Source organism: Typha latifolia, chromosome 6 (genome assembly GCF_019914945.1).
Source record: "Typha latifolia isolate L0001 chromosome 6, TyphaL0001v2, whole genome shotgun sequence".
Classification (NCBI taxonomy): Eukaryota; Viridiplantae; Streptophyta; class Magnoliopsida; order Poales; family Typhaceae; genus Typha; species Typha latifolia.
The window spans coordinates 3,580,775-3,608,090 of record NC_133091.1 but is presented as its reverse complement, the minus strand read 5'-3'; the positions used below and the strand labels follow the sequence as shown (position 1 = coordinate 3,608,090).

The 27,316-nt window shown below is 37.2% G+C and overlaps 4 protein-coding genes across 7 annotated transcripts; 3 read left to right on the top strand and 1 right to left on the bottom strand.

The window, feature by feature from the left end:
- The first annotated feature begins 326 nt into the window (after positions 1-326).
- Positions 327-9,880, top strand: LOC140790212 (DNA replication licensing factor MCM7). 2 transcript variants are annotated; one of them, XM_073140182.1, is made up of 15 exons: positions 327-464; positions 602-669; positions 750-809; positions 918-1,144; positions 1,690-1,867; positions 2,776-2,898; positions 3,098-3,187; positions 3,790-3,932; positions 6,046-6,223; positions 6,641-6,832; positions 7,460-7,632; positions 7,746-7,949; positions 8,046-8,211; positions 8,394-8,615; positions 9,364-9,880. In XM_073140182.1, the coding sequence occupies exons 1-15, from the start codon at positions 434-436 to the stop codon at positions 9,466-9,468; spliced, it is 2,160 nt and encodes a 719-aa protein (XP_072996283.1). In that variant the 5' UTR covers positions 327-433; the 3' UTR covers positions 9,469-9,880. The 2 variants fall into 2 exon arrangements, with proteins under 2 accessions (XP_072996283.1, XP_072996284.1); XM_073140183.1 differs by lacking the exons at positions 602-669; positions 750-809 and having other exon boundaries at positions 353-464.
- A 1,014-nt stretch (positions 9,881-10,894) lies between these two features.
- LOC140790169 (uncharacterized) lies at positions 10,895-15,187 on the bottom strand. Of its 2 annotated transcripts, XM_073140124.1 has the most exons (6): positions 14,696-14,767; positions 14,535-14,609; positions 14,198-14,379; positions 13,025-13,140; positions 11,288-11,707; positions 10,895-11,169 (listed from the first exon to the last, which is right to left on the bottom strand). In XM_073140124.1, exons 3-5 carry the CDS (start codon positions 14,300-14,302, stop codon positions 11,344-11,346), a joined length of 585 nt encoding a protein of 194 aa, XP_072996225.1. In that variant the 5' UTR covers positions 14,303-14,379; positions 14,535-14,609; positions 14,696-14,767; the 3' UTR covers positions 10,895-11,169; positions 11,288-11,343. The 2 variants fall into 2 exon arrangements, with proteins under 2 accessions (XP_072996225.1, XP_072996224.1); XM_073140123.1 differs by lacking the exons at positions 14,535-14,609; positions 14,696-14,767 and adding an exon at positions 14,885-15,187.
- Positions 15,188-15,595: 408 nt separating this feature from the next.
- On the top strand, positions 15,596-18,283 carry LOC140790199 (RNA pseudouridine synthase 1). 2 transcript variants are annotated; one of them, XR_012109330.1, is made up of 3 exons: positions 15,596-15,954; positions 16,731-17,636; positions 17,712-18,283. XR_012109330.1 is itself a non-coding variant. In XM_073140168.1 (2 exons), exons 1-2 carry the CDS (start codon positions 15,603-15,605, stop codon positions 17,417-17,419), a joined length of 1,041 nt encoding a protein of 346 aa, XP_072996269.1. In that variant the 5' UTR covers positions 15,596-15,602; the 3' UTR covers positions 17,420-18,283. The 2 variants fall into 2 exon arrangements, 1 of the variants encoding a protein (XP_072996269.1); XM_073140168.1 differs by having other exon boundaries at positions 16,731-18,283.
- Positions 18,284-20,168: 1,885 nt separating this feature from the next.
- Positions 20,169-24,522, top strand: LOC140790976 (pyrophosphate-energized vacuolar membrane proton pump 1-like). The gene is made up of 8 exons (XM_073141305.1): positions 20,169-20,495; positions 20,998-21,572; positions 21,666-22,045; positions 22,149-22,235; positions 22,319-22,649; positions 23,078-23,488; positions 23,642-23,701; positions 24,081-24,522. Exons 1-8 carry the CDS (start codon positions 20,258-20,260, stop codon positions 24,285-24,287), a joined length of 2,289 nt encoding a protein of 762 aa, XP_072997406.1. The 5' UTR covers positions 20,169-20,257; the 3' UTR covers positions 24,288-24,522.
- The last annotated feature ends 2,794 nt before the right edge of the window (positions 24,523-27,316 follow it).

The following is a 27,316-nucleotide window of genomic DNA, read 5'->3' as shown; positions in this document are numbered from 1 at the left end:
ACTTTGGAACTAAAAGATATCGAGACATTGCTCAAAACTATCATTGCACTATTGAGCTTCTTCACTAAGAGGACAGTAACACGCTACATATAGCTAAATAATTTTCTTTCATATTAGAGGAGGTCATGGGAAAGGTTGTATTGTCAATTTATCATAATAGTAGAGTTGGTCGGTTCAATTCCGTATAGGACTCCATGTACATCCGAATTCAACCTGGTCCACTAGGATTTGGATTTTGAGCCTAAACAGGCCTCGATCCGACCCGTTTACCGTAGACTCTAGTACTCTACCTCCTCCCCCTCCCCTCTCCTTCCCGCCAAAACGAAGCCACCTTCCCATTCCCGCCATCCATTTCCCGCCGAAATCCCCCAATTCCTTCTCTTCTCCTCTCCTCTTCTCTTCCTCCCAGAAATTTCTCCCTCTCTCCGCCGCCATGAAGAATCCCGACTTCGTCACTGACAAAGGTATTTCTCCATCTCTCGTAACTCTCCGATCTCGATCTCGATCTCGATCTCGATCTCGCTTTCTATTCCTTCTTCTTCTTCTTCTTCTTCTTCTTCTTCTTCCTAACACATCTCCACTTCTTCCGGTCCCCCCGCAGCCCTCGCTAAGGACTTCCTCAACAACTTCGCTGACGCTCTCGGCGAGCCCAAGTACCTCAAGCTCCTTGTAAGCTCCTCTAATCCTAACCTTAACCTTGACCATTCGCCAAGTCCTAACCCTAAACCTCCTCTCTTCCTCAATTTCAGCAAGATGTCGCCAATCGCAAACTCCGGTCCCTCCAGATCGAGCTCGACGACCTCTTCAATGTGTGTATCGCTTAATTTATTTCTGTTTTTTTTTCATTTATTTTCTATCTGTGAGTGGGGTGTGGAACTTAGATTCAATATTGTGGTGGTTTTTTTGGGGGGAAACAGTACAAGGATCTGGACGAGGAGTTCTTGCAGAGGGTCACGGAAAACACGCGGCGGTATATCAGCATATTCGCTGAGGCGGTGGACGAGCTCATGCCAGATCCGACGGAGGTGTTTCCGGTCGATGAGGACCGAGACATTTTGATGACCCAGAGGGTGGATGATGGGACAGAAGGGGCGGATAGCTCGGATCCGCACCAGAGAATGCCGGCTGAGATCAAGCGGTTCTTGTAAGTGTGTTAGAGGTGGAAAGGTCTCTCTTTTCTGACTGATGATTTGTTGATTTTGGAGAATACATGTGATTAAAAAGAAACCTTTTCTATTAGAAGTCAGTGCCTTACTTTGGTTCATTCTAGCGGCTCTTTTAGGACCTGTTAAGTGTAAATTTCAGAAATAAATGTATTAGTTCCTTTACTCCATCAAATGTCTGATTTCTCGTTAGATGACATGATAAAAAATCTTGAATTATTGGATATCATAAGTTCTATTATGGATTACAAAATTTTTCATATATTTTCATACTATGTCAGAAGAGTAGCTTTAGGGCTGTGCTACCTATCTCAGATAATTCTGTTTTATTCACTGTTTTAAGTTGAAACAATTGGTGATGACATGTCTTTTTTAAGGACTAAGAAATTGGTAGTTAATTATGTTCCTAGGGTTTGACCCATTTATTGCGGGTTCTCTACAGTGAAAATTTTAGTTCTTTAGTCTGCTTATCTTTTGCCGCTGTCCTCTCAATGACATGTCTAATAGGAGATATTTGGGTTTGTAGTGAAGTCTACATAAAAGCATTTTCCAAGGGGACTCCACTTACCATAAGACAAGTTAAAGCATCAAATATTGGCCAGCTTGTAAAGCTATCTGGTATTGTTACTCGCTGCTCAGATGTGAAACCCTTGATGCAAGTTGCTGTTTATACCTGTGAAGATTGCGGTTTTGAAATCTATCAGGTATCCCTTATTTTACATGAGGAATCTTCCTATGCTTGAAGGTGTTATTCTTTCAGTTATATAATAGTGAGACCATGATTCTGTTGTGAAACATGCCATATTATAGTGAGATCATGATTCTGTTGTGAACATGCCAGTTCCACTAGGGAGGCATGTCTAACCAGACACTAATGTGCCTGCAAAGATGCATATCTTTTTCTCTATAAAAATTGTGGAGAACAACTGTTGCGGTTTATACTTTATACAGATGTTGTATTTTCATTAGCATTAAACACATTCTTGTTTACCTGTTATCTGATAATCCTTAGGGTCCGCACTCCAATTAGTCTGTTTCATATGATACAGTTCCTAGTTTTATATGTAGGTTATCTTTTTTCAGTTATTTTTAGTGAGACCATAATTTGCTTGGAACTTTCTGTTGTATCACAAGGGAGCACATACCATATATTGATGTCACTTTTGTACGTGTACCTGTTCTCCAGGTGAGCTGTAGTGAAGAACATTACCTTCTAGCCAGCTTGATGCTGGCCTGAGCCTGAGTTGTATTTTCTATTTCCAGCAGAGCATGTTTTCATTTTCTTTTCCATTTTTCACATTTATTAGCCTCCACTCAATTAAGTTTGCATACTATCAGAAGAATGCATCTGGTCTATCAATTACCGAAACATAAGTATGGCAGATTAAAAATGGCATATATTTATCCTCCAGGACTGTTTCCTTATCTACATAGCATATATGCATGTCAGACATGTTTGCACAACTCATGATAAATCATTGATATACTATCTAGTGATCTTAATTCTTTGTTATAGTCTTTGCGCTTTAGTTTAGATTCTTTTTACGGTTTCTTTATAGATAATAAAAAAGCTAATTCGTTCATGTTTCTTTGTTGAATATAATACTACCAGGAAGTGACTGCTAGAGTATTTATGCCACTATTTGAGTGTCCATCTAGCCGTTGCAAAATAAATAAGGCAAAGGGAAACCTTATCCTGCAACTGAGAGCTTCAAAATTTTTGAAATTCCAAGAGGTATCTTTTTGAAATTCTTCTCCTTTTCTAAATTCGAGAATGGAAAATCTCTAAAGAGGCTGCTGCAGTATGCAAACAGCAAAGGACTAAAGTTGTTTTATTTGGACAAGAACTAGTCCGGCTATAATAAAAATTCCATTTAATGAGTCTGTTTTCTTTAGATGATGCAATACTTTTTAACTCTTTTTATTGTTTGTAGGCCAGGATCCAGGAATTAGCAGAGCATGTACCAAAAGGCCATATTCCACGTTCTCTAACTGTTCATCTTCGAGGGGAGCTTACCAGAAAGGTTAATGCAATGTTTCATATTTGCATTTACATTTGCTTTCCCTTTTATTTTAGCTGAGACTAATAAGTAATGTAGCTAGTCTTGATTCTTACATGCAAGTGGATTTAAATCAGAGACCGCAAAGAAGTCTTGAGAAATAGCATATTATCTCCTCTTTCTAGTTGATTGATCTTCTTGTTAAATTAGGTCCACCAATAACTGAAATCAGTTTTCCAAACTTTCATTGTGGTGACGAAGAAATTATTTTCCTATTATAATGCTTTAATCTTTTGAGGAGGAGTCTGACCTATAATCAACCTTCCTATACCCTTTTCATTTTTCTATGTATAATCTAATCATTGCTTCTTCGAAGATTGTGCGGCTTTTCTTTCACTTCCTAAATATACTATTGCAAAACAAAGATGATTACGAATCTTTTTAATATTTATTATGGCTTATGTAAGTACCTCCTAGAAATTGATGGGTGTGGCTTCTTCCTCTATGAATAAATAAATGTGGGCATACATTGGCAGAAGACTTTCTAATGTATTTTATCTTACGAGTTGTCTTCAGTTATTAGCTGAGCTGCGCCACCTTTTTTATGATTTTTTGGATTTGATCAGGTGGCACCAGGTGATGTGGTTGAGTTGTCGGGCATTTTTCTTCCAATTCCATACTTTGGTTTCAGGGCAATGCGGGCAGGCTTGGTTGCTGATACATACTTGGAAGCAATGTCTATTACTCATTTCAAGAAAAAATATGAAGAGTAAGTTATTTTCCTTTTGGTTCCAAAGAGAGATCTGACTTCAACTCAGCGGATGATCTTCATAATCCCTTTAGTATGATCCCTTTCTTTTCTTCATCTGATTGCTTATACTTCCGGTACCAATATCCCTTTTTTGAGCTAATGAACTCTAGATTTCTGCCTCCGTTTTGATCTCTTCCTCATAAATTTTATCAAGCATAATATAAGCCTCTCCTCAAAACAACACTTCATTGTATCCAAAAACCTCCTTTTGTCATCATTTCAATTATTTTTAAGTTTCTACTTTGGCCTCTTATCATCTTTCTAATATCTCTGGTTTTAGATATCCAAGTTTTAGAAGCATAATTACAAGCAAGCATCTCATTCCACCACTTCAGAATCAGATTATTAAAACCTTCTTTCTGGAGCCAATAATTTTCAGAACTTAACAGTGAGTTCAGTGAGTTAGATGAATTTTTTTTGTCCCCATATCTAGACAAAGAGCCATACCTAAATAAAGCTCTGATAGTAGACAAAGGAAAATTATTCTCCCAATAAGTAGAAGCCAGAATTAAGTCCAACAGTGCTTATAACAGAGTCCTTTTATATTACACCAAGTATATTTTCTTCCCATCATTCTAATTTCCATTAGTTCCAAGTTATTCAACACTTCATCAGTCATCTTTCTCTCCTTGTTACTGTTTAACCTCCCTTTCATGTCCAGAATAGATGTAGAGTTAAAATCCCCTCCAATTAGCTAAGGACCATTCCAAGATAGTGTAACATCTTACAGCTCTTCCTAGGATTTCTTTTAGACCACTCAACAGGGCTATAAACAGAATTAAGCATCCAACTAGGATTATCAATCTTGAGAAATAACAGAAATTGAATATTATCTGCTTTGCAGCTATACTGATATCAAGATAGCTGTCATTAAATCACACAATTATACCATCAGATACGCCCTAAGCAGGTAAAATGACCCACCAATTAATCCTACCACCTACTTATATCTTCTTGCTTTTTTACTTGAAGATAACTAGAATCTATATGCTCTCAAAGTAATATCTCTAAGATGTCCTTTTGTCAGCTTCACCCACACTTCTTATATTCCAAAAGAGGCCCTTCATTAATGAGAATTATTTAAGCCCCTATTCTCCTTATCCTCCTCCTAGGACTTTATTATTATCTTTGTTTATTCCTGACAATAAGACTATATATGGTTTTACTGTTTTAAAAGATGCTAACTTGCTTTACGGTTGATCATCATTAGTAAAGTCCTTCAATCCCAACTCAGGTGATCTTTTTTGTTGGGACATGATTTTTATCCGATAGCAGTTTACAATTCTAATATTGAGCTCCATCCTCAAATTTGATCATAATATCTGCTCTTTTAAAACTTGCTTGCTGCTGCCAACGCATGAAAGTGCCTCCACCTCATCTTCATCTTCCCCTTTCTTGGATAGGAAGACTTTGAGATTTGCAATATAAACTCATTACTGATCCAATATGTAGAGCAAATTCACTATCATAGATAAGCAGTGTATTTCCTCTGTCTTTTCACACTTGAATTATTTTCTTAACTTAAATGTATGCACAATGAAATTTACTAAAATGAGAATGATAAAAAGAGAAATTTAACCAAGTGCTATGATTCATTTTCCTAGTTTAAGATTCTTATATGCATTTTTCAGTTGTGTCATAGGCTTGTGAATCATGCATTAGTGCCCACTGATATTTGCTATGCCTGCACTCATGCAGAAATGTTATATCTAACAGATTAGGAAAGATCTACCAGAGGACTAGGTGCCTCCATGGGGATCCCATGTCAGCAGGAACTGAAAACCAGGGTTAAAAAAAGTATGATCAGTCTTGACATAATTTGATAATCGTTAGGATTGCATTGTGAATATCATTTGAGAAAGATATACAATCTAATAAAGAACATTTTTCTTCTGCTTATGTTCGTTCAATATTGATACATGATGTCTCAGGACTGTAGCCTTTTATGCAGAGAAAATAATTCTATTGGATTATGACAGGCATATTCTGCAAGAAAGTTCTTCCAATAGGAGTTTGTCTTTATCCAAACAAGCAATTACTGTTTCCGCATTAAGATTTGACCTTTGTGCAGATATGAACTTAAAGGTGATGAGCAGGAGCAGATTGAACGTTTGGCTGAGGATGGTGATATATACAATAAGCTGTCACGATCCTTAGCACCTGAAATATTTGGCCATGAAGATGTTAAGAAAGCTCTTCTACTACTTCTTGTTGGTGCCCCTCATAGGAAGCTCTCTGATGGTATGAAGGTAAGTAATCTTGGATGAGTTTTAATCTTACTGTCATCACCATGGACTTTGCTTTTAGTTAATATACCCATGAATGATATTTCATCCTATTATTATTACTACAAGGTACAGTTATAGATTAATTTTATGTCTTATTTAGTTTTGATTTTGAAAGAATAAATCTTGAAACAAGACTATTTAGTGCCAATCTTGCTCAAATGCTATATATGTTGAGAAGCTGCAAATAATAGCACAGATGAACATCTTAGTTTTAGTAAAAGTGTTTTTCTTCCTTTGTATCTTTCCTAAATTAGAGAAAGTTGGCAGGGTCCATTATTCTGGATAAAACCGTGAACTATTCTTCTAAGTGAACATTTGTTCTGCTATTTCTTTTGACTGAGTATTAGTGCATGACTTGCTGACTTTTGAGAAGTGCAGATCAGAGGAGACCTGCATCTTTGTTTAATGGGAGATCCAGGGGTTGCAAAAAGTCAGCTGCTCAAGCACATAATCAATGTTGCTCCTAGAGGAGTATATACTACAGGACGAGGGAGCAGTGGTGTAGGTCTAACTGCTGCTGTCCAGAAAGATCCCGTGACAAATGAGATGGTCCTTGAAGGAGGAGCACTGGTGAGACTTTTCTGTTGATTTTACCTTTCATTACCTGTTTTCCTTTTTCTGGTAAATTTTCAATGTAAGGGAAGGTATCGGAGCATGCTCTTTATTCTCACTTAAGCATCCATGTCTCTGCAGATGCTTATTATATTCATTGTGTGCTTGGTGAATGATATTGACTTCTTGCAAGAAAAATATCTGTAATAGGTAAAGGGAATAATGATATTTTTATAAGTGGTTTGAGTTACGGAAATAGTTGATCTAAATCTGATGAGGGTAAGATTGCATAGATTATGCCTTCCAAAACCATCCTGGATAGATGGGATCCTGGGCACTGAATGCCCTTCTTTTAATGGATAAAAATCATTCCTAGATGTAAGCTCATGTTTCCTGGCATTGTCCAGAAGACACTCCTGGTGCATATTCGGGGTCTTTTATGCTCATTCTCTCAAAATTCTTATGACAACTGAACTTGCTAATATAGAGGATAATATATGAAAGATGTTCTTTTAGTGTATCCTCCAGATTGATTTTCCTTTGCGTTTCACATATCATGTATGCCAAATTAGACTCTGGCAGCAAGTTTTCAACAGTACATTAAAATTTAACAACATATATGGTGCTGATATTTTTAATTTGCAGGTACTAGCAGATATGGGTATATGTGCGATTGATGAGTTTGACAAGATGGAAGAGTCAGATAGAACTGCAATCCATGAAGTGATGGAACAGCAGACTGTCAGCATTGCCAAGGCTGGTATCACTACCTCTCTCAATGCAAGAACTGCGGTTATTGCTGCTGCTAATCCTGCATGGTAGCTATTAAACCTCAAGGATTTTTTATTTTTATGTGTCATATTGCCAAAGTGTAAAATGATTGTTGTTATTTTGTTATCTCAACAATCAGATATCTATTCTTCTTTCATAGGGGAAGATATGATCTGAGGAGGACTCCAGCTGAAAATATTAATCTTCCTCCAGCACTATTATCGCGTTTTGATCTTCTTTGGCTTATTCTGGATCGTGCAGACATGGATAGTGATCTTGAAATGGCAAGACATATTGTCCATGTCCATCAGAATCTTGAATCACCTTCACTTGGATTCACACCACTTGAACCATCTGTTCTTAGGTATGCTTTTGTGTCATCCTCCCTAATCTGTTAAAAAATCCTGTCCTACTAAGTCAATATCTGGTTGTGATTATTATCATTTTATCTTTGAGACAGAGCATATATTTCAGCGGCAAGAAGAATTGTTCCTTCTGTTCCAAGGGATCTTGAGGAATATATTGCAACTGCATATTCTAGCATCCGCCAAGATGAAGCAAAATCTAATGCACCACATTCTTACACGACTATCAGGACACTTCTTAGCATTCTTCGGATATCCATTGTAAGTCTTTTGTTTTAGATTCTCATAGCATTGGGCTCATGAATAAGATTGTGTAATTTGTGAGTTAATTTCCCCGATTGGTCAATGTTTTGCATGCACAATTTTTCCTGTTCTTTCACAAACCTATGGAATGGTGGGGACACATGGCTAATCTTAGAAGGATATCAAAAACATGCATGCAGGCTTTAGCAAGGCTTCGTTTTTCAGAAAATGTTGCTCAGAGTGATGTTGATGAAGCACTGCGGTTGATGCAAATGTCAAAATTTTCATTATACTCGGATGATCGACAGAGATCTGGTTTAGATGCCATTTCTGATATCTATTCTATCTTGCGAGATGAAGCAGCCAGGGCAAATAGCATGGACGTGAGCTATGCTCATGCTCTCAACTGGATCTCCAGAAAGGTCTTATCATCTTTTACTTTCCTTCAAATGCAGATTTTTTTTTACTTTACAGTGCTTAAAACCCAAATCAATCATCTAAATTTCCTTCTATTTGATTGATCTTTTAAGTTGGTGTCTTGGCGGCTATGTTTTGGCTTTGCCTTGTTTCTTCATTGTATCTTCTTCTATTCATGTACTTCTCTCAGCCAAAGCCTGTCTTGAGATCTGATACTGAGTCTAATCTGTTGATAGGGTCACCTGGCTGCTTGTCTTTTGCCAATATGGTTGACTCCCATTCTCTCTTTATCCTGCAATTATTTCTCAGGTTTTGATCAATTGAAGCCCTAGATTTAATATCTCTTAAGATTTAGCTATGCCTAAGCAAGCTATCTTTAATGCATCACTTCTTAAGATTGTTATTGCAATGGTCATGGTTAGTAAGTCTAGCACATTGCAGCGAGCGGTTTCACTGTTTGCTCTTCGTACAAAGTGGTATTTGTTATTCTTACATCTGCTGACTATGCTGTACTCGTCCCAAAATTCCATTTACTGAAGATGTTCCAGTTTATAAATGATCATATACCCACATATTTTTCTGACAACGAGAAATCTAAGTTTTTGCATTTTTGGAAAGGAATGAATTATACCTCGTCAGCACTTACATGTTCAATGGAACCACAAGAATTTAGATGCTTGTATTTTCTTGAAAAGTTAACATGTGGTAATAGTATTCAGACTTTCTCACATTGTGTTCCTTATATGTGGGCAGGGATATAGTGAGGCTCAATTAAAGGAGTGCTTGGAAGAATATGCTTCTTTGAATGTGTGGCAGATCCAACCCAACACTTTTAACATCCATTTCATTGACGCCTGAGCTTGAAATTATTATCAGCTTGAAATGTTCCTAATATACACCTATGGGATGGTAAGGAAATTACAGATCTACATGATAGCCGTTGCAATGCTTTGAACGCAGCTTTGGCTACTGTGGAGATTTAAGAGGCAATGCAGCTTATTAACCACTAAATTAATGGATAACTCAAATGTATTTTTCTTTGCGCCAGATTTCTTTGTCCATTGACATGAACGTGCATGGTTTGAGACGTGTATAGTGCCCGATGTAGGACAATTCTCAGTGGTAGAGTTCCTTTTTGTTTTTGTTTGACAACTAATAGATTTCATTGTAGTCATTCTTGAACTATAAGACCCAGGTATCTGTTTGACATGAGATCGTGTCTGAATTCCTTCTTTATTCAAGAATATCGAGAAGTGTATTTTGTGGTTTATTCTGTTATAGTTGAGGCTGTTTGAGTCTAATAACTGAGACGTCTCAATTCAGGACTGTTTTTTTAGTTACACGATTTTTTTTTTTTTTAAATAAGAATGCTTTTTCCGAACCTAACTAGTTCGAACTTTGTTGGAATAAATGAGAACTAACTAAGCCACCTATATCATCATGTAAAGCGGCAGATAGTAAATTTGTCATGTTTATAAATTTTAATTCCAGACAAATTTTTTGCCGGAAAATGTTCTGAAAAGTATATTTTCGGGGAAAAATTATATGCAGCTTTTTTTCCTGTATATGCTTCATTTTGTACTGGAAAATACGAGAAACCTGAATCCAAGAGTTCCAAATGATTCTCTCATCAATTTTCTTTAAACCGAAAAATAAATACCTCTTAAAAAGAAGTTGATATGAACAAACTAGACCTGCTTTTAATTTTATTTATGGTACTAAATAAAATGCTAAACTGATAAGCTTTTTACCTAGTTAAAAATAAATTGCTAATTAGATCATCACTTTTTAAAATAAAAAACTAATTCTATCAGTATTTTTATTAAAAGAATATACGTCGAACAATTCAGCAATTTATTAGAAAACGAGAGTGCACATCAAATATTAAAAAATTAAAAAATTTTATTATTAAAAATACTAATCGAGAAAGATATACGTTTTTTATAAATGAGAATAACGATTCCTTGTAACTAAATGCAATCACAAAAAATAATCGTAGTTCCTCTAAATTTTATATTTAATTTATTTTTAAAATTTTCTGATGAAAAACTCTAACTATTCAGCATTTTTTAAATATAAAATGCCGAATAGTTTATCGCTTTATAAAATGAAAATTTTGGCATTTTCTCTAATGGTGAAACGTTGAACTTTGGTATTAAGTTTTACCCTACAATGTAACGGACTCATTTTAATTATTAAATTTAAGTGTGCTTTGTTTAGATGAATAAAATATAAAATAGGGCTGGTTTGGTCAGAAACTCCCTCTAGAATGCAAAACCCAGAGTTGCAAAAATTCACCACTCAGATAAGATTATAGCTTTCCCAAGTCTGCCACAAATGTTAGCTACAACATCATTACTACAACTTTTTGGCAGAAATAACACAGATTATCTGTTACAATTGGGAGGGCCATGACCACAGGAATGCAAGGTGTTTAACCCTATTATCTAAGACTCCCAAACTGACTGGGTTCATTGTGGAAAAGCATGAACACCAGCAAAGTAAGCAAAACCTCAAATGGCTGGAGCACGTCTGAATCAGCAGGAGGAGCAGATACACCTAACAGAAAAGGAAGAAAAATAAGTTCCAAAAGGATTGTCATGTAAAATGCAGTCACAGCTGCAATTAATGGCGACAGAGAGAATTACAACAGAGTTTTGTCAAAGGCGAAGCTAACCTCACAGAGATTTGACGAAACTTGTCGGTCAAAGAGCTAAAAGCAGGAATAAGGTATCATGTCTTAGGCTTGCTAGATGTTTGTGCACCGTCGTCTGATACAACTGGAAAGTGCTTGCTTAAGCCATTTACAACTGCATCCGCTCCTTGCATGCTCATATCCCCGAATGATCTTTTCCTTAATAAAGACTCAGAAACTTCCATCTCTTTGGACTTCTCACCCTCCTCCTCTTTGTCTCTGTTCTCTTTCTCCTCCTCTTGCTGTTGCCCTTCAGAGATTGGAGGTGGGGGTAGCGGCAGATCCTGGCCACTCAGCCGGCAGTAAACTCTCTCCACGGTTTCAGTTATCTCTTTCCCCAAATTGTTACTGTCGAGTATCAGCTCCCACACTGCTTTTGAGGCTTTCTCAAGAACTGGAGGTCTGCATAGTTTGCAGCATTTATTTAGTTTCAACAATCTACATGAGATATAGGGGTTGTCACACTACTATTGCAGTTATAATTGTGCATTACTGCAATGTCTACATTTAAGTTGGAGAGAAAGTGTTCCCCAAAGTGTGTTACCACTTTTTCCATGGCAAGAAAAAAAGGGAAATGTGAACTTCATACACATGTTATCCAGCATATAAGAAAACAGAATCTAAAATGTCAACATGAAGGTCCCTTTTTTTATTTAATCAAATGATGCCCATTGAGTTAAACTAGAAGTGATGGGAAAAAATCATTCCGGTAAAATCCACCATTAGATTCTGAGAAAAATAAAGAGGTAGAGTACTAAACAAATTCACTCTGATAACACCTTCTCCCTCTCTATATCCAAATACTTTTAGTTTCCGAAACTATTAATCCGTTCAGTTTTTTTAGCTGACTGAACAGAATATTCCTTGATGGCACCCCACATTAAATCAAGATCAATTTAAATGATATTTTATTGAATAATAAATAAATGAGAGGATCATCCTAAAAGTACAATCATAACTTTTCTCCCTTTTCAGCAGATACCTGATTATACATGCTGCTGTCCATGACAATTCTTGCAGCATCAACAGAGAGATGTTGTATTGCAAGTATAAGTCAAACTCTAGTAAGAATCAAAGAAATTAAGTTGGCACCAATGATGACTGTGTTGAAGGCATCTTTTAACATATTTTTAATAAAAAATTTAGAATATTTAGAGATATTTTTGGGCCTTTGGCATGCCGATATTTAGTTTTTGGTTTGAATATATATATATATATATATATATATATATATATATATATATATATATATATATATATATATAATTTTGTAAGTAATCTATTTTATTAAAGATATTGCAACAGTCAAATATAAATATTATTTAACACATAATATAATTGAATATATAATAATATTCAACGAATTATATCAATTGATAATAGTTCAATAATTATAATAATTATCTAGTTGAATGTAGAATGGCGAGGAGAACAAAGGCTTCATTTGCTAGCACAAGAATAGTATGAGAATATTATGTTAAGTACTAAAGTTGATTAATGATAATTGATTGAAACAAATTTTTTTAAAAAAAAAAAGCTCCACATCAGCACGGGTCAGCACGCACTTGTGCCAGGCCAGCACAGCTCGACACGGCAGTGGCACACCGCCGTGCCACCATCAATACGACCATTGTTGGTTGACACAACATTTCCTTTTAGAATGATGACCACCTTATCAGTCTTTAAAACAACCACTTTTGTGAATTTAAAATTACTCACTCTAATTCTTGCCGAAGTGCATCAAACAACTCCCTCTTAGTCTTTTTCTCTGCTCCAGGTGTGTTCAGAACTTTACTTTGCTCCACCATCATCATTGTATTCTTCTTCATGTCTTCCTGGAGAAAAATGCCAAAGACTTTTATGACAAAATGAGACATTGACTGATAAAAATATTTTTTTGCAAAACTTTCTTGAAAGCAATCATGAAAGCAAACAAGTTTTGTATTACAAAAGAGCATGAAACATTTAGAAGCTGGAGCAGAATATTCTTTTTCACATCTGTCTAACCAATAGGCGCAACGTGCTAATGGTTAGACAACTCTAATAAGAACTGTTGTAGAAATTACAGATGGCACTGAGATGGAGATGCAGGAAAAAAGAGCTTTGCAACTAACGAAGAGAGCAAGGCTATTAATCTGAAGATGGAAACATACTGACTGAATTTTTCAATCATATTTATTAGGATGAACTGCAAACGAATGGCACAAGTAAACAATTTTTTTATTTCAATGTTGGATGTCATGTCTGGAATGTGAAGAATAGTCCTTTGGCATAGCTACTGTTGGTTCATTGCTTAAGATGAGAACGCCATTAGTGTAGTGCTGCCTCCCATGGCCCGAAAAGAGAAAAAACAAGACTTGGTAAAGAAAATTCTGTTTCTCCTTTGGAAGGCTGAGGTCAAGTGTGAAGAAATATAACTTTTCAACAGAATACGTAAGGCACCGTGTACATAAAAATGTAGACAAGTGTCATATTTCATTAGTGCTTGTGTATGTCTAGCAATAATTGTAGTTAAAAACAATACATTAAGACTACAGTACTACGCCTTATGTGGGTTAAAGCCAAGGCAGTGTACGGAACATTACTGCTGCCTATGCAAGCACATAGACTGCATTTTAGAATAGCATACATCACAATTCCAATTCGATCTTATTGTAGCAACATACAAAAGTTATAAGCATATCACTGAGGAACCAGCTCGAAACCCCAACAATTGTTTGAGGAATATATTTTTTTTAAAAGATGCATAAACAAAATGTGTGAAGCAAATTCTGCATTAATTAATCAAGAATAAAACAGTTATTCCTCAACAATTGCATAAATCAATGTATCCGGAGTAAAGATATACCCAAAAGAAAAAAAAGAAGAAACTTTTAGCATTGATGCCCTTACATTTGCTTTTATTTGAGCAATTATCTTCATCCTAATACCATCGATCGTGCCATCATTCATCAGCGACTCAAGCACATCTTCTGGTGTCACTACATGCGAAGCCATAACACCCACACACAAAGATTATTCTGCTGCTCCTTCACATCGACCGTTTCATAAAATCCAAAACCCTAAGATGGCACCTGCATCAGCAATGACAAAAGATGAAAATTCAATTGTAATCAATATCCTATTTCAATACGCTATTCTCTAATCAATATCCTATTCCTTCTCAGATCCAAATCCATATACATAAATTTAAATAACAAAACAACTGAAAACTAAAGACCCAATTTACCAGTGCCCATCAGAATCCACCAAGATCCAAGCTTTCCCACAAGAAACCAATTCATTCCAAACAGAACAAACCCAACTGAGATCACATAGACCCACATGATCAAATTAGCCCCAAGCAATTCCCGCTTAGGAAAAGCCTAAAAACCCATTTTGATCACTTACCAGGATCACCATAATTAATAGAGGCAGCAGGAAGAAACCCAATTCAGAAAAAAAGGGGGAAAAATATTAATCTCAGAAGCTTTCTTGCCCATGGTGAGGTAGTAGAAGGGAAGAAGACGCGGAGCTCAGAACAATTTCATCACAAAAGAACAGAAATTAAGTTCACAAAAAATTAAATTGCAAGCTTACCGTGGTGGTTTCCGTTCGTCGGTGCGCAGAAGTCGATGGAAAGTGGTGGGTTTAGCACTGAAGAGGCCAAATGGGTTATTTGGGTTTCGGAATAAGTGGACTTTGTGAAACCAGATAAGAACTCAATTCCTCGTGTTGAATATTTCTTATCCCGAATCTTATCCGTCTTCACAACATTATGCTCAAATCGGAGCAGTCCATCCACTCTAGACAAGAATCGATTGTATCTTCATGCCATGATGAGGATTGGTCAACTGTTCGAACTCGAAGCTCGGTTTTCGAGTTTTCTACGACTAGCACTCTCAAATTTAATACCAAATTTAATTTACTATAGAGATTATCGTTTGAATAAAATTACCAATAAAATCAGTATTTTTATTGAGAAAAAAAATACCATTCGGGTTTGAATACTAAGGCTAAATTTGGGCTGGACAAAGAGTTAGATTATTTTTAGATATAGAGATACTCAGCCCCAGATTATTTTAGGCTTTAAGCCATCAACTGACTAAACTATAAATTATTAAATAATTTTTTTATAATATTATTTGAAGTTAAAGTTGAACTCATAAATCTCGGGCAAGATACCTTCTAACTCTAGATAAAATACTAAATTATTTAATTTCGAAGATCACAACAAATTTCTAATTGAAAGATAAACAATGACCAATTTTGCCAAATGCCCTCTTAAGTAAGTCTTAACTCATTAACCTCCCCATTGATGACGAAACTCCTACTATTTCCCACTTCCCACCTTCTCCTCCCTCCCAAATCTCTCCGCCGCAATCCCATCCCCGTCCCCTTCTTCGCCGCCCGACCTCCGATCATGTCGCTGGGACCGGACGGCGAATCCGGAGGCTCCTCCCTGGAACATCAATCTGGCGGGAGCTACCCGATCCCTGTGTCGCCTCCCTACCCGGCGCAGTCGAAGGAGGTGGAGCTCCGGCGTGCGATGACGGCGGAGGCTCGTTCCGGCGCGTACTCGGGCGCTGATTTAGTCTTCGAGGACGAGTGGCTCGCCGTCGCCAATAAGCCCGCCGGGATCTACTGCGAGACCCTCCTCTCCTCTCTAGGTTCGTTGTACGATATTGTAGTAGTTTCCTTATCCTCGCCGCCTGTGAGCGTATGCGTTCGAGAAGCCACCTACTCGATATCCAACTTGTAGTATCAAGCAACAGTTTTGCATCATGATTTATTTGATACTAAGAAGTGGACATAAGTGATTGAATGTAAATTAGTTTCTGCTACGTTTTCTCGGGTTTTAGATCTTGGAATTAGTTTGTTATGATGAAAATTTCTGCAAAATTATTCATGAAGCATTGTCCTTGTAGAATTAAGCTCTGAGTAATTGATAGGATATTTGCTGAAATGGAAGACAAGAAGTGTTAAAATAAGGAAGTTGATGCTTCTGTAAATCCTTTTCTTCTTATGCTTTAAAATTGTTAATGGCGTAATGCATAGAGGTGAAATTAGAAAATGAAACAGTACTTATAATTCATCATTTTGATAAAAATTATCATTCTAATTGTTGTTGATCTAAGCCCACCATTTCCTGTTGTACTTTGCTATCATCTTTTCTATCCATTGGATGTGAAGCATCATTTTTAAAACTTTCCTGGTTTATCATAGTTCGACCAGTGAGCCAGCAACTTGGTGATTTAGCCTTCTACGGATGCCCTAAGCTCACTAGATATACATATAGATCAAAACTATCAATGGTTCAGTTTAGCTCAGTAATCAGCCAGATCTTGATTCCAATGATTCGTTTAATATCTGGATATCAGCAGCATTTCATCTCATTTTCTTTTTCTTGATAACCAACTATATCTACTGGTTTAACAATATGCAGGGTCTGCAACAATCCAATCTGAACTTCATCTAGCTAATCGGCTGGACCGTGACACTAGTGGGCTCATGGTCATAACCAAATGCCACAAAGTTGCAGCCAAATTAGTGAAGGCATTTACTGATCATAAGGTAAAGAAGACATATTTGGCTCTCTGCGTCGGGCGCGCTCCAAAATGGGAGAAGATTAATATAAACTCTGGCCATGGACGTTCCAAATTTGGTGCTTGGCGTGTATACTCCGCATCAGATGTAAGTCGAATACTTCCTGGGGGTTCTTTTGTGAAGCATATGGCGACATCTTTTGAAGTATTGGGTATTAATGGTAGAGGAAAGTTAAGGGAACCAACTGATATTGATATGGAAGAGGTTGAGTCAATTATAGTCCAACAAAAGGGAGATGAGATAATTGGCGATGATGAGAAGACCGATGAGGTTTTGGTTAGAGCATATCCAAAGAGTGGTCGGACACATCAGATTCGCCTGCACTGCCAGTATTTAGGTCTGTCGATTAAAGGTGATGTTAAGTATGGTGGGGTTCATGAATGGAAGGGTGTAATTTGTGAAACCCATGCATTGCATGCAGAGACTTTGTCTTTCGAGCACCCAGTCACTGGTGTGCAGCTCTGCTTTCAGGCACCTCTTCCTTTGTGGACAAGCCAGTTAACTGAAGCAATGATGCTAAATTCATGAGATTATATTCTTTCACAGTTTAGGAGTCATTATGTAGAAGGGTTCTGTTGATAGGTAGAAGAGCTCATTGAGTTTTCTGGAGCCATCTTGATGGATAATGAATTTTAAAAATACGTTTCCTGGAGAAAAAAATTCACCATAAAAAACAGCCAGTATGAAGTCACTGTTCTTCGATCGTGGAGCGATCTAGTGTTATTTCTTGATGACAAATGAAACAGTGAGATCAGCTCCATTTCATGTCAATATCTTCCTGCTCATCCTTAAAATATATTACTGACCCATCTCTCTACAGCAGGCGTAACGGAGTCTATTATATACTATCCAATATAGTGTTTTTATCCCAGTTTGAAACCTGCTTCTTTGGGCAAGTAATGGCAGAAGCTTTTCATTATCATATTTCATGGGATTAATCTGTAGCAGAATGAGGATCATCATATTCTGCATCCTAATCTTCAGGATTAAGAAATAAGGATCAGATGCTGCTATGTTGGAGGCTTTGGAGCTCTACTTTAAAATAGAAAGTATCTTTTCCTAAAGAACTCATGGTTGAAGAACAGTTGTTCAGGAACTCCATCTCAAATAGTATATCTGAACTAATTCAGATGGGTGATGCATCCCTACAGAGGTTAATCTTCACGAAGCTCCTTTGATGACAGTTAATTATGATACCACTGTGTTGTAATATTATGCTAATATCATAATATCCAGGTTATCAAATTTGGTTTTTGTTATTCTGTATTTCGATCTAGTGATGACTGCAGAAGTCATCCACTGGATCAGCACTCTTTTATCAACCTATCATCAATGAGAACAAGGCAAGTCCTTTTTGGGCTTATCAAAGTTTAGTTACTTGCTATTTATCAAGGATATGTAATCAAATAAGGTGCACATTTTCTTCAGTTTTGATAATAAAATTATTTGCGATACTTGAAATTTGCAACCATAAGATGTATAAGATCATAGGGATGTCACATATATCTATAAATCTACAAATTTAAGGTTTGACTTGTTGGGCCTTCAGCCTTTGTTTCAGTGTCCACTTTCTTCTTATCCAGCGTAAAATAGAATGCTTTCCAGGCTTTGCAGAGTAAAGAAGTTGGGAGGCTTTTTCTACTAAAACTTCAAGTAAATGTTAGTGATCAGTCTGATAATGTTTTATAGTTGCAAAAAGGAGGAGAGAATTTGAAATGTATACTCTTTCGAGGGGTCTACATCTCAGAGTTGGAAATGGCTTGATAGAATAAAAGCCCAAATATCTTGCAATAAGAGTCAATGCTTCATATGAACTATACTTCAGGTGTAAGTAAATCATGAACATGTAAGTTGACTATAATAAACATTCAACTTATTTCTTCTACTAATAACAATGGACGTTCCTTTCATTTCATAATTCTATCAACAAGTAGACTATTTTTAACAAATCATAGGCTAAATAACATGAAGTAATGTTATCCATAAGCAAGAATGATAGGGTGCACAATATATACTAGGTTATCGACATAGTAAAGGAGATAATCCTCCGGTTAGAGAACGATAATTTTTACATTTTATATTCCAGCACTTCAAATGAAAAAAAATGAAAAAAACTTGGCGTTTAAGCAATTAAACCACTCTCTTAGTATTATTATAGAAGTGCCACCTTGTCATTAGCTTTATCTCTTGCAAATGATGCAAGCACATCCTCGTCCCTGATCCATAAGACATGGACTTCCAGCTTTATTGGGCCAAGTCCTCAGAACAAAGATGAAGCAATGATACTGAAGTTGTCAAAGGAGTGTGCAATAAAACATCTTTCTCCAAGTTCACATTCAAACTTTGTTATACTTACAGCCCAAGGAACATAAGGTCAATGCTAGTAGTTTAGTATCAATAAACTAAAGTCATGATGCAATCACAAATGGTAAATTTTGTAAGGGTAGGTGACTACCAAAAAAAAGCCACCAAATAAAAGTATCCACCAAGCGAGTTTAAGCTAATTGTTTAGTCTAAAATTTTAGAGTAATTGATAATTTCTCGGTTACTAATCATTTTTGCTTGTGATTTTTCAATCTAGTTGTGGGATGCATGCATGGACTTTGAATGTTATACTTTGCATCAGGAATCAAAACTTGAATTCTCTTATCTCTATGATGTTTACCGTTTTAATGTTACTAAGTTTTGATTCTTTGTGACACCGAATATATTCAAATATAGAAATTTATAGTTTATCCCTACTTGGTTTAACTCGATTTCAACTTACTTTCATGCATTTCAAACTAAAGCATTTAAATCTCTGTGGTCCATATTAAGTTAAAAATTAAAGAGTAGGTTAAATTCGGAGCAAATTACATGCAAACATATTATATTCTCAAATATTTTTGTTTCCAAAATATATTGGAACTCTCTTTAGACCAGCATTGCGAACTCAAATTTAGTAAAAATAAGAAAAGAAAAGATTAAAGGTCTATGGATAGATCACCATAACTAGGTTACTCAGTGATCAAATGGAGAGTTATTTGATTTGGTCAATGCTAAGTGAAAAGTTTAGTCCTTAAAAGTAAATATTAGAGAATTTGAGGGTTGGAAACATGAAAGTTGGAGGCAAGTTGAGAAAAATTCAAAAAACGAAAGCAGTCAGTTTTCTTGCCTCCGAAGGCGCCGAAAGAAGTTTCCGAGGCAAGACCTCCCTTCCCTTCCTGAGTTCCTTCCCTTCTTAAACGCTGCTTAACGCCTAAAACTAAGCCATAATCTCCACTTTTCAGGACTTCTCCCAAGTGGGTTCTCTTCATACCACGTTCTTCTTCTTCTTCTTCTTCTTCTTCTTCTTCTTCTTTTTTGGCGCCATTTGGGGCATTGGATATGATGGAGGAGGCCGCAGTTCAAATCTTGATACCACTGGCGGCGGTTATTGGAATTGGGTTTGCTTTGTTTCAGTGGTTCTTGGTGTCCAAGATAAAGATTTCCGGTGAACTTGGGGAGGAGAATGGTTATGCTGACAATCTCATCGAAGAAGACGGGGAGGAAGAGGAGGAGGAGGGAGTCGACCGCCGTGTCGCGGTTGCCAAGTGCGCGGAGATACAGAGTGCTATTTCCGTCGGTGGGTATTGCTGTTTTGCTCGCTTCCAACCTCCTTTTTGCAATAAAGTGCAGTTTTTGAAGTTAAAAGTTGTGACCTTTCGTGGTCTTCTTTTTGGGAAAAAAAAATCACGGTTTGTTATTGCATTGGATTTATGTCGTTGGCGAAATAAGTAGAATTTTTAATTATTCTGATTGATTCCTATTGATAATGTTCTTGGTCATTGAGATCATCCTTTCTCCTAAAACTACTCTGTTTCCTTGTAGAATGTATGATGACTCGTAATTTAGTTGTTGATTGCTATTCTTTTGTGGAGCTTATATGTGGATAATGATCATAATGATCGGACTTGAGGGCTGTATTTGTTCTTTATTTTGATATTTAGGATGAAGCTAGCGTTATTGTAAAGAAGCATCTTCTGATTCTTATGCATGTCCTGATAGATTATTAAAAGAACTTTATCTGTGTAGAAAATGGATTGCTACCAAACTAACATGGCATGATGTTGATATTTTATTTCCAGGTGCAAGATCATTTTTATTTACAGAATACAAGTATCTTGCTATTTTCATGGTCATTTTTGGCGCAATTATCTTCCTCTTCCTGGGATCAGTGAAGGGTTTTAGTAAAGAGAGTGAACCATGCACTTACACTAAGGGTAGACTTTGCAGGCCAGCAGTGGCAAATGCTGTTTTCAGTACAGTAGCTTTCTCGCTGGGTGCACTCACCTCTGTTCTTTCAAGTTTTCTTGGGATGGAGATTGCGACGTATGCCAATGCAAGAACAACACTAGAAGCAAGAAAAGGAGTTGGAAAAGCCTTCGTCACAGCTTACAGGTCTGGTGCTGTGATGGGTTTTCTTCTAGCGGCAAATGGTCTACTAGTTCTATATGTTACCATTAACTTATTCAGCTTGTACTATGGAGATGATTGGGAAGGCCTTTATGAGTCGATCACAGGTTATGGCCTTGGTGGTTCCTCAGTGGCACTCTTTGGAAGGGTTGGAGGAGGCATATATACAAAAGCAGCAGATGTTGGTGCTGATCTAGTTGGCAAAGTTGAAAGAAATATACCTGAAGATGACCCAAGAAACCCTGCAGTAATTTACAAAACCAAAACCTTTTTAATCTACATGTTGGCAATTTTTTGTTGTATATTTGTGATGACCATCTACATTTCTGTACTGACACAGGTAATTGCTGATAATGTCGGTGATAATGTTGGAGATATTGCTGGAATGGGCTCTGATCTCTTTGGATCTTATGCAGAATCCTCTTGTGCAGCGCTATTTATTGCGTCAATTTCTTCATTTGGCATTAACCATAACTTCACTGCAACCTTGTATCCACTGATTATAAGCTCATTGGGAATTCTTGTTTGCTTAGTCACCACTGTAGTTGCAACTGACTTTTTCAAGATAAAAAAGATTACTGAAATTGCACCTGCATTGAAACGGCAACTGGTCGTATCAACCATTTTGATGACTGTGGGCACCGCTATCGTCAGTTTTGCTGCTTTACCTGCAAATTTCACTCTATTTAATTTTGGAAAAGAGAAACCTGTCAAGAACTGGTATGTGTTTCATTATTTTTTGTCATGCCAGCTATACTAAATCATCTGCTGCTATAGTAAATTGTAATTTAATCCTCTTCACTCCTTTGCACTGTAATGACAGGTACCTATTCTTCTGCGTTTCAATTGGGCTGTGGACAGGACTTGTTATTGGATATATTACCGAGTATTATACAAGTAATTCTTATAGGTAAGCTTTTCTTGGGTTGGAATAATATTTTGCATATATGTCCTAGAGTGACGTATGACTTCTATTTCTTTGAAAACTTGCAGTCCGGTGCGAGAAATTGCAGATTCTTGTAGGACTGGTGCAGCAACTAATGTGATATTTGGACTGGCTTTGGGGTATAAATCTGCCATCATCCCTGTATCTGCCATTGCTGCGGCAATTTATGCGAGTTTCAGTTTGGCTGCCATATATGGGATTGCAATTGCTGCCCTGGGGATGCTTAGTACAATTGCTACTGGTCTTGCTATTGATGCTTATGGTCCCATAAGTGATAATGCCGGTGGAATTGCTGAAATGGCTGGAATGAGCCATAAGGTCCGCCAGAGAACAGATGCTCTTGATGCTGCTGGTAACACCACTGCTGCTATTGGCAAGGTAGGATCTCCTATAACATGGTGCCAAACTATTTGCTTGTATGATATAATTTCCTAGGACATACTCATCCATCAAAGAAATAGACATGCCATCATCTATTATTATCATCAAAGCCTTATCTCCAATAATATGGGATTGTCTAGAACACAATCCAGGAATAGTTTAAGCTCATGCAACCCAGGTTCAACTCTTCTAGAAAATTTTATAGGCATGGAATAATTTAGAATAGAAGAGGGAGTAAGATGAGAATTTTGTTTCGGGAATTTGTCTTCTTCTTTAAGTTGAAGTTAAGTCAAACAGGCAAAGAAAGATTAATTCCAGAGAAGAGAAGCAGATACAAAGAGTTGATAAAACTCTTCTGCCATTGATTAAAACTGCAGTTTCTTCCTTGCTTTATCTTGTCTTGACAATATTACATCATTCATCAGGGGTTCGCCATCGGTTCAGCAGCTCTTGTATCTCTTGCTTTATTTGGCGCATTTGTGAGCAGAGTTGGAATAGAGACAGTTAACGTATTAAGTCCGAAAGTTTTTATTGGATTGATCTTTGGAGCAATGCTCCCATATTGGTTTTCTGCCATGACAATGAAGAGTGTCGGCAGTGCAGCGCTGAAAATGGTGGAAGAAGTTCGCAGGCAATTCAACTCAGTACCTGGGCTCATGGAAGGGAGGACAAAGCCAGATTATGCAACTTGTGTGAAAATCTCCACAGATGCTTCTTTGAAGGAGATGGTTCCTCCTGGTGCTCTGGTTATGGTCACTCCATTGATTGCTGGAACCTTCTTTGGAGTGGAGACTCTTTCTGGAGTTCTAGCTGGCTCACTGGTTTCTGGTGTACAGGTACACTGGATCATATTTCAAGAACTTTAATTTATTGTGACATTTTTTCTTACTTCTTCTATATTGGCTATCTATCCATAAAGGATTGTTGCATTCTCTTATAGTCTTATTATCTTCAATTCCTTGCCAAAGATATTGATCAAACTCTTGTAGGTGGCTATCTCGTCTTCCAACACTGGTGGTGCTTGGGACAACGCAAAGAAGTACATAGAGGTAAATATTTTCGTCATGAAAGCTTCATCTGTTAATTCTGTGAATGAGTTTTCAGATTACAGATAGTGTATAGGCCTATAAATATAGGGTATTGAAATTAGATGCTACTTCTAGCTAATGACACTCCAATTTTTGGTTTGAACTACTTTCCAAAGCCTGTTAAATTTTTTGTACTAAAACATCATTTGTCTGCTGAACAGGTGCACATTCATGCTTTAAGCGATATTCTAATCACTTGTCAAGAAACTTTTTAATAATTTCATTGCATGTAACCTTTTGTTTGTGCTGCTTTTTCGATCATGGATGAGTGGTAGCTTACTTTTCTTTTCTTTTTTTTCTTTTCCTGAGCATCTAATTAGAGACTTTTTATTCTCACCAGGCAGGTGTTTCTGACCACGCAAAATCACTAGGTCCCAAAGGATCTGATGCTCACAAGGCTGCGGTGATCGGCGACACAATCGGGGACCCTCTGAAGGATACATCTGGACCATCCCTGAATATACTGATCAAGCTTATGGCTGTTGAATCCCTGGTGTTTGCTCCCTTCTTTGCAACTCATGGGGGGTTGCTGTTCAAGTGGTTTTAATTCTATGACTTTTGGCAAGCTTGGATGGGTTAAAAATTAAGCCAAGAAAGTGATCATGGAGTTAGAAACTTCACTTCTTTGTGGAGTCCACTGAATGAGTAGATGCTATGTATATGTAGTCTCCCTCTTTGTAACTGCATAGAGTATAAATAAATCTGACAGCATTTACCTTTTATGTTGCCACTTTGTAGAAGATTTTGCTTTGCTGAGTAATCTTGAAATGGATGCATCTGTTTCTTCCTTGTGTAGAATAATTCTAGCTAATTACCAGTAACATTATGTTTGTGGTATATCACATTGGATTAGAGCAAGGGTGCTTGACACTGGATTGTATGATAATAATGCAGCAAACGATTCCATTAAGGGGACATTTGTCTTCATGCATTTAGAAAACTGCGTCTAGACATATAAAGTGCAATACAAAAACTAATCTTTTAGTTTATAGATATCATGAAGTATTCTTTTCAAGGACTAAATTGAGTTTATATTCTGTATCTTGACATCCGCTTCAGTTAAGTGGATGACAAAATGCATTCACTATGTTAGGGATTTTAATTTTTAAATTGGAAAACCAAAAGATAACACGAGATAGCAAAATGGAAAATACGCATAAAAAACAATCACACGACACAATGATTTTTAAGTGGAAAAAATATTTATAAACTCAGGGTAAGAAATCACAGGCCTATCCAAGGATCAAACTGAGAAGTAATACGAATCTAGCTTGAAAAGTTACAGGTCTCTGATTGTGAAATAAATGCTTTATGTACAGTTATATGAGCAATTATATATTGATGTAACTTTGCTTGTTTTGCTTTTTATACAATCTAGAGGATGGCATATGAAGCCACGGTAGAAGCTGCAATAGCTATTGATGATTTGGTTGCTAATGTACTGAGAGGCATTGCATTCTACCAGCAGGAAGGCACATCTGATTGTAATAGAGCCATTATTGCAGAAGAACTCTTTGAAAAGAGGTAGACAAAGTTTCAGATGTACTGATGCTCTGAAAAATAAAGGAAAAATGGCCCATTTGTAGAACAATCCTGGATGAGCTTTATTTGCTATTTTTAATGTATAATTTACTTTATACGACTACCACGAATAATGACTGTTTTTTTACAATGACACCATGTACGGTTCTGGAAGGAGAATTATTATACTGAAGCTCCAGAAGTATAAACTGATGAAGAAAATATTGCTGATGAATAAAACAATATCTACAGTTGAGCTAGCATGGGTAAGCTGAAGGCAAACTTGCATTATGAGGAATGAGTCAGTTTTGAGTTGAACCGTCTCATCACTGCCGGTGCCGTATAAGATAGATGCTCCTGATTCATTTATTCGATTAGCTCCCTTTCTCTATGTATCTTTCTATATATTAATGAGTATTTATTTTTGTTCGAAATGAGCTCTTTTTCTCATCCAAAAGATTTATGACAACTAAAGCTAAACTATGATGCCAGTTAAGAAAGATATACAATAAACAACACTAAGCACCAAAGAAAGCTAGAACACCGAAAAAGAAAAAATCACAGGGCATAAAATGGTACAAAGAAGATCACTATAACAAGTCTCTCAAGATCACAAGAATATCATTCATAAGAAATCAGTAACACTAGCTTCAAATTTCAAAGTTTAGAGAACATCTCCAATAGAAAAACTCAAACATTCTTGAAGCAATAGCACTCTTATAAATGTGAAGAAGAAAATCTTTGTACCTTGATTCCAACCAAGAAGTCTTCAAGTTGCAAACACTTATTGTATATAGAGAAAACATACTTTTCTCTTTTTTCTTCACTAAGTGACATGAGTAAAAGCACCCCATTAATAAAAGTCTAACTCAACCACTTATTAATCAAGTATGTGACCTTATGGGGCTAGCCCAAACTAACTTAGTAAAATCCAACAATTATATATAGAATAGGATACAAAGAAACATCTCATAATTAATAATTAAGACAACAACGTATATAGAGCAGACTGAATTGGTTTTGAAAAAATGACTCAGTGAAGTTGATCACTATTTATTATATAAATGGATCCGGCAAAACAGATGAATGAACTCTGGACAAGTAATTACACAATAACAAAATTGCACGTACGGTATGCTCGACCAACTTATGCATATTCATGTCAAATAGGGTATATATGTTCCCCTATTTGTATTAATGTAGGGGAAGTAGCATGGTCGCAGTTGCAGTCCGAGGAATAGCAATAATGTACTAATGCTGATGCCGTCATCTCGTGCTCATGGCCAATTGATTGCGCCGCAGAAACAGCACCATCGACGGGTCCGATGACTTGTTGGTGTCGCACCGCCGGCGTCTTGCAGAAGACTAACGGTGCCTCGTAATCGCCATAATCGTCAACAGGGATGGCAGCAGCGTCGCCTGCAGTTGGTGGCTGCAGGCTCTCAAGATAGGCACCGGAATCCAGTATGTGGGGGATTTGGTCTATTTCTTGCAGTGGCAACGGCTGATTTGACATGCAGTCCAAGGATGTAGAAGAAGATGTTTCTTGATCATGAATTGGCTCTGCGGTGGGTGCCAACGATTCTTCTTGGGTCTCCAACATTAATGCAGCATCTTTGGAAGATCTTCCCGGTCGAGCACCCTGACCTTCTCTGCTCCTCTTCAGGGCTTTCTGGCTCACGTTAATCTTACACAAAACCCATCGAGATTGAGATGTCTTGATCATCTTCTTGATCCCCCTCTTCTCATCACTAATGCTGGGTGGTTCGCAAAGCTGGTACTCGCGCATCACGAACCCACTGCTGCGGTCGCATCCAGTGGAACGGAACGAGAAGAGACTCTTCTTCCAGTGTACGACCGCGCCGCTGTCGAGGAAGGCCATCTCCTCCTTGCCTGTAAATTCCTTCTTCCACGTTCCACTCTCCATCTTCCGACTAGTTCGCGACGACCTCAACAATTCCTGCTCCGAGAAGAAGTACGCCTCCTCACGACCGGCGAGGAGCTCCCACGGCGGCGTGGAGGAGACATTGGCATCGCAGATGACGCCGGAAGGAA